The sequence below is a fragment of the Poecilia reticulata genome, linkage group LG9 (assembly GCF_000633615.1).
Source record: "Poecilia reticulata strain Guanapo linkage group LG9, Guppy_female_1.0+MT, whole genome shotgun sequence".
Classification (NCBI taxonomy): Eukaryota; Metazoa; Chordata; class Actinopteri; order Cyprinodontiformes; family Poeciliidae; genus Poecilia; species Poecilia reticulata.
In genome coordinates, this window is record NC_024339.1 from 32820033 (window position 1) to 32827664 (window position 7632).

Sequence of the window (7632 nt, forward strand, 5' to 3'; positions counted from 1 at the left end):
AATATTGAGAAGCGGGACCTCTCTGTTATGCGAGACACCAATTTCCATCTACGACAACTCAAGTCTTGGAGTGGGTGCCCCCAAAAGATCAACATTTTTTCTAACTCGTGTGCAGATGCCGGTGCTCCAGTCCTTCAAGGAAGACTGATGTTTAAAACCTCAGGGTCTTTGGGGCTCATGTTTATGTTTTCCGTTATGAGTCCGGAGAACTTTACCTGTACCAGCTGGACAAGGATGAGGAGCTTGCACCAATAACAAATACATGCAGCCTCACCTATAATGACTGGGCAGTGCTAGCAATAGGCTAGCAATTCTTCGCGACCAATGAAAACATTGAATCGGCCTTGAAGCAAAATACAAGAGAAGATTAGCTCGACCCTCGATCTGCAAAGAAAACCAGAAAGCTGTGTTTTCCGACCGATACTGAAATTGGAAGGGGAGAGATTCTCTTCAGTGCAGTGTGGGAATCGAAAACTACTGAGTCTGGCCGTTGGTCCTTACGGGCAAGCAGACAGAAGGGAGACAGCATGAATTCCCCAGACTTGTTTGTGCTGGAGGCATTTAATCTAGATTGTGGTGTATTCAGAACTATGCTGGCTGTCCCATTTGATGCTTGGTCTGAAAAAATGGTAGAAGTCGGGGATCAAATTTCCGAACTGTTACGAAAATCTCGCTGCTGGCTTGATATTTTGTCAGTGAAAAAAACTCTGACATTTCCTGTCCAGCCTGTAAGGCGGATCTTTTTCTGAGACCCCGCCCACTACCCTATATAATGCGAGAGTTGCAGGGACTCTGACACCAAACCTTTAGAATGGAAGAAGCAAGAAGCTATGGAGTATGGGGGCCCTACTGGGGCGAGCCCAGTTATTCGACAGAGAGCCTCTTCTGTCCTCCGTCTCCTGAAAGCTACTACTACACGGATCCGTATCATCCGCCTTCTTCTCTTTTACACTACTCCTCATCGGAATCGTCTCCAGCACTCTCTCCTTCAAGTTTTCTGATACCAACTACCCTAGCTGAAGAGGGTATCCCTCCAACAGCAGCAGCAGAGGACTCTGGAGATCCTGCTCCTAGCTACTCCCAACCTCCAGCACCAGCTGCAGAGGACTCTGGAGATCCTGCTACCAGCTACTCCCAACCTCTGGCTGCTGAGGACTCTGGGGATCCTGCTACCAGCTCCTGGTAGCAGGATCCCCAACCTCTGACTGTAAAGGACCCTGGAGATCCTGCTCCTACCAACTTCCTGCAAGAAGATGAAATTGATGGATGGATACCAAGTACCCTAATTGCTACAGTAAAAACAGCCTTACTGCATCTATTCAGCTTAATTTGCATCAAGTATGTCAAGGAAACCTGCTACGGCTGCATAACAGATCACCCAAGCCAGAGGCAGCATCAATGATTGGAAATACCGGAGGAAGATTATTACCAGCTCAACTTTCATCGCATCACACAGCGTCTCCTGACTCCACGATTCATACCTGCTGTCCAGAATCTCCTGAGGCAGCGCTGCATACAGGCTGAGGAAGCAAAAGTGAAGATGATTGCAGAGACTGTTTTACACGAACTGAAATCAACATACGGAATCCAGACCGCAATTACTGACATGTATCAGGACATGAACTGTGATGAAAACCTCATTCAACTTCGTTCTGTTTCAGAGTGTTACACTATGAATGAAAAGTAATCTCTCTTCTGTGTTGACTCGAATCATCTTATTTTGCATGTTTAAGCATTTTAATAATTACCCTTTACTGTTTGAATTTTTTTAACTATAAAAAAAAGTTTTAGTTACAATATTATTTGTGTGATTAGTTAGTTAAATATATCTTCATATACGCATTAGTGGTTAACATTTAATTGTCATTTCTAGTAAATAAATGTACTGATTGTGATTTCTTACTATTAGAGGAGGAATAAAATCTTTGTACCACAATCATGYTTTCTCATTATTTAACAACCGATCACCAAAGCARGTGACWGAAGGATGGCAGAGAGAAGGTTAATGAAAAAGGTTTACTACACTCCATCACACCCCGGTAGTTTAGGAGGAATAGCTAGGCTGAAAAGAGCTCTGCAGGATGAATCAGGAAAGAAGGTTAAGGTGGAAAAAGCACAAGATTTTTTTTATCAGAACGAGACACCTATACTCTGCATAAACCTGCACGCATAAATTTTCCGAGAAACAGAGTTTTTGTCACGGGGCCTCTAAAACAGTTTCAAGCAGACCTTTGTGATATGCAAGCCTTGGTCAAGGAAAATGACGGTTATAATTACTTATTGACAGTCATTGACATATTTTCTAAAAGAGCGTACGTACGAGTTTTAAAGAGGAAGACTGCTGACCAGGTGGTAAAAGCCTTTGAATCAATTTTCAAAGACAGTCAGATTCCTAAAAAATTGCAAACAAATGCGGGTAAAGAATTTTTTAACAAAAAATTTAAAGCTTTAATGAAGAAGCACGGCATTGAGCATTTTTCCACTGCGAGCGAATCAAAAGCATCTGTCATTGAGAGGTTTAACCGCACGTTAAAAACAAGAATGTGGCGATATTTCACAGCTAATAACACCCGTCGTTACATTGATGTTGTGCAAGACTTGGGGAAAAGTTACAACTATGGGTATCATACAAGTATCAAAACTAGCCCTATGGAAGTGAATTCAAAAAATGCCTTTCAAATCTTTCAGAACCTGTACGGTACGGTACATCCTCAAGCACACATCGCAAAAATTCCAAACCTAAACTTATGACCGGGCATCTGGTTCGTATATGTAATTACGCAGCGTTTTTGATCAAAAATATGAACAGAGTTTTACGGATGAAGTTTTTACCGTGGTTGAAACCATACTTCGATCTCCTCCTGTATACAGACTGAAAGACTTGGATGATGAACCTATACAGGGCTCTTTCTATGAAGAGGAGCTTCAGAAAGTGAAATTGTGTAAAGATAAAATGTACCAAGTGGAAAAAATATTAGGTCGTCGCACCGTTAGAGGGGTTAAACAGATCTTTGTGCACTGGAAAAATTGGCCTGAGAAATTTAACAGCTGGGTTAGAGAGGATGACCTTTGAGATATATAAAGGGAGCCAGCAATACATCTTACACAAAACAGCACCATGGAGTGCACGGTAGAGGATGAAGGGTTCTACATTACCTTACCATCAAACGCTGGTCTAAGCGTTTTCAAAGATAATACAATTTCGAGTTTTTGGGTTAATTTAGCACAGCATATTAATTTAGAAGGAGCATGGCAGGTTGCTTTAACAGAGATTTCTTATCCACACACTTGGCATAATGTTCCAAAAGATTTCGCATTCTTTGAATGGAGGAAGATGGGGAAAGAAAAAATTAATCGACGGGATATCACATCCTATGAGACACTATGAGACAATAATACAGCTAAAAAACAAGATTGAGTCTCATCCTAGTGCGATAAGAATCTGTATTTCTTTTCATATGCATCTTATCGAAAATAGATTATTCTTTACAGAAGCAGATTCTGAATATCAATTGCGTTTTCACGCTCCGATTGCTTACATTTTTGGCATGGAACCAGGGGAATGGACTACTTATTATAAACATGACAGCCCTCCTTATTCAGTTGGCAGGAAAGCAGGATTCTACCACATTTATTGTTACAGCGATGTGGTCGAGCAGCAAATAGTGGGAGATGCTTATGCCCCCCTGCTGCGTATGGTCGAAGTAGAAGGTAAATTCGGAGACATAATCACTCAGAATTTTAATCCTCCCGACTATCTTCCTGTGGCTCGGAAACATATCGAATCTATTCAAATCGAACTGAAATCAGACCAGAACGTTCCAGTAAAATTTACCTATGGAAAGACGATTGTGAAATTGCATTTTCGACCTGTGAGGTCACAACGAAGCCTGAGATGATAGCTGAATGAACTCTGGACATATACATCTGTATAAAATCGGTTGATGACAAGGTTATTATTCATATGAGCTCAYCGCTGTAGTGTGGAAGAGACTATTTTTACCTCAGTAGAACTGTATAAAACTACGGTAACATGACTCTGATAAATCCGAGAGATGATCCTCACTGGTTCATTCATTATTATCGTAACCAAGTAGGCGGGGCCTTACCTGCTTTTTATGGATCTGCGACCATGTATGATCGTGGAATCGGGTCAATATTTTCAAGATTATTCCGCATTGTGTCACCTCTACCAAAATCAGGGTTTTCCCTGGCCAAACCTCACTTAAAAAAAGCAGCCACCAATATTGCCATGGATGTCATTGGTAGAGCAATGAATAAAATATCTGGTTCCAGCCATGAAGGATCAGGAATTATGGTTCTGTCAAGAAGGGCAAGGAAGCACCCACCGGGGGAGCGGGTGCGGGTGCGGAACTCACAAATACGTAGGACTCTAAAGCTAAAGAAATAAAACGGGAGAAGCAAGGCTAAGGGAAGGAAGTCTGCTCCTAGCAAGGATATATTTCACTAAATGCTAATTCACTGAAAAACATGGCTTTTTTGCACCACAAATCGTCCGAATGCACCCTAGTGGAGTTGGATTTGTTTTCAGCCCTTATGACACAGCTATCTATAGAGAATAAGGTTTACACTAAAATTTTACCGGTGTCGGCTCTTACTAGAGGCGGGCCTATTGAGTTTGTGATCCCCGGAGGTGAGAAATATCTGGACTTAAATGACACTCTGCTTCATCTACGCATCAAGATCACCAATGCAGATGGTAGTAACCTGGCTAATGACGCGGCTGTGGGCTATATTAATTATCCACGTAACACAATATTTTCACAATGTGACATCACACTGGGAGATCTATTGATATCTCAATCAAGCTCCACCCACCCTTACAGGGCAATGATTGAAATTCTACTAAACTTTTCTGAAGATACGCTAAACAGTCAATTTACCGCAGGTCTTTTTTACAAAGACACAGCGGGTGCCATAGACTCTACTGTCATAATCGATAGTCCAAACGCGGGATCAAATAAAAGGGCCGCTTTCAATCACCGCCAAATCCGGAGAAGTTCACCTGTTAGGGGCACTTCATGCTGATTTATTTTTCTGTGAGAGAGCGCTGCTTAATTCAGTGGATTTGAGAATTAAATTAACACAAGCCAGTGATGCATTTTGCCTGATGGGAGCCCGTGACTCAGCCTTTCAACTGACAATTTTAGGCGCTTCTCTTTTTATTAAAAGTCTCAGTTTCTCCCGTGGTTCGTTTAGGTCATGCTTCTGCTTTAATGCGGGAAAATGCCTTGTACCCACTTTCCAGAGTTAACGTTAAAACATATTCTATGCCAGAAAACTCGAGGATATATACTCAGGAAAACCTATTTTTGGGTGCTATACCAAAGTATATAGTTTTAGGAATGGTTCACCATGAAGCCTTCACAGGAAGAAGAGACCTATCACCTTTCAATTTTAAACACATGAAYGCAGAATACCTAGCATTGTGCCAGGAGGGTAGACAAATTCCCGGCAAAGCTTTCCAGCCCCAATTCAACAAGGGTACATCGGTCAGAGAATTTTACAACATATTCTCTGCAACAGGCCGTCATTTAAAAGACCAACTTCTAAGCTTCGACCGTAGTGAATTTAATAACGAATATTCATTGTTTGTGTTTAACCTGAATCCAAGTGAGGACACAGATGCTTTATCACCCATTTCTAATGGTAATTTAAGGTTGGAGATCCGGTTCAGAGTCCCATTACCGCACACAACTACGCTCATTGTCTATGCCTGCTACGACTCCATCCTAGAGATCGATTCAAAAAGGCAGGTCTTGGTGGATTATTATTAATTATGAATAATCATCAATTGGAGAGTCTCCTACATCATCTGATGGGAAAACTATTTTGCCGAGTCTGGGCATGCGATGAACTGTCTTTACTCTCATATAAGTACACATGACCCGCATATTTTATTGTGAACATGCATCCCGCTCACATGCCCGGAGAACACTGGTTGGCTCTGACTTTGGAAGGAAACGTTGCCACATTTTTCGACTCGTACGGATTACCCCCAGATTTTGAAAGAGAGCATCGTAAAGTTTTTGAAAGACAGGTCTTCAAAAATAATGTATCATAATAATCAACTTCAAGACACTGTCTGTTGTTTGCGGTCATCATTGTGTGTATTACCTGTGTAAAAGAGCTTGCGGTTTATCATTGCAAGACGTACTTGATTCATACCCCGGTGATGTGATAAAAAATGATGTGATGGTTTCAGATTTTGTGAAAAAATATCAACGTTGTGTAAAAAAACGAAAGTATTGTTCTTTTAACCACGGAACATGTTCTATGCAAATGTTTAAAGATTGCTACAAATTGTGATTTTCTATTGTTATTTATGTATTCAAAAAAGAGACTGTACACCTGAAAAATTCTTAAATAAAACATTTTATTGCAAAAAAAGGATTTGTTGTCAAAGTTTATGGAGTATAAGTAATCCAGCGTGATGGTTTTATTCTTTTACACGTACTTTGTCTGTTTTTGATCTCCTCTTCGAAATCGAATTTAGGGGACAACACAACATGCCTTTTTACTTTTCTTGAAGGGATTTTCACACCCTCCGTCTTGATAAGCAGATACTGCTGACGGGCTTGTGGGTTATTCACAGAAGATACTGGAATATTTAGTTCATGTAGAGTAGTGATGAAATCAGTCCATCCTGCAGGCTGGAGGCTTTGAGCTTTTCTTTTAAATGTGAGCTTTTCTTTTAAATGATACCAGAAGGTTTTTGAGTAAATCAGTCAAATGGGATCCCTTGGTGACATTTCCTTTATAAACAAATTCTGCTCTGGGTGTCCATCCACTGTTACTCTTGGACAACTTTTTCAAAATGTATTCAGCATTTTTTCGATCTTTTTCAGAAAATGCTTTCAAAACTTCATTTGCAGTTTCTTCCAATTCAGTTGGTTTATGAACAGAATCATCTTCATGGTTTATGGGTTCAGGCACCAGCACAAGATCGTCCTTAGCATGCTGCACAGTTACAGATAACTGAGGCTCTTCTAACTGACCTTGCTTGATTAAAGATAGATATCTCTGTAGCAAAGCATCATATCTCTTAATTTTCTCATATGAAGTCAACCCTGTTTCATTCAATATTGCTCTTTCGAGAATCCAGATCCTCCTCGACAGTTTCTCTTATGTTAGTCTCTGAGGGGTTCAGATGCTTAAACTGATGAGGTGAGATGAGAAACATCTTCTGAGATGTTCTAAGAGCCATTGCTTTTTTTTATCTGGTCAAGATTCCACCCACCAAGTTCCCAATCAGGGGAGTAAGAGCAGCTAGGATGGGTAGAATAAACCCTCCTCCTTGACTTTTGAGAGCCAACTGTTTACGTTTCAATCCGGTTCTTTTATCGGCCAACAGTCTGATGATTTTTTGCTGCTTTTTCAATTTCTGGTGTTGAGAAGKTGTTAGTTTAATATTTCCTTTCAGAATGTTCAAAGCTATCTCACATAAAGTTTTAAGAAAATCTGGTGAGCAATGTGCTAAAATATCTTTACGCTTCTGAGGAGTGGCTTGGTAAAGAACTCTGAGTAAGGGAGCATTCCTTTTTATCTGCGCAAACATTCTGACTTACTTTGTTTTAGGTACATAGACAGTCGGCCATTCGTGAGGTAGTA

The 7632-nt window shown here is 40.7% G+C and overlaps 1 protein-coding gene across 1 annotated transcript in view; it reads left to right on the forward strand.

Moving 5' to 3' along the window:
* Nucleotides 1-1205, forward strand: part of LOC103470805 (uncharacterized) — a 10254-nt gene extending 9049 nt beyond the window's left edge. The window contains exon 4 of the mRNA XM_008419474.1: nucleotides 1017-1205. Within this exon, the coding sequence (XP_008417696.1) occupies nucleotides 1017-1205 (189 nt within the window). The remainder of the gene's footprint in view (nucleotides 1-1016) is intronic.
* The last annotated feature ends 6427 nt before the right edge of the window (nucleotides 1206-7632 follow it).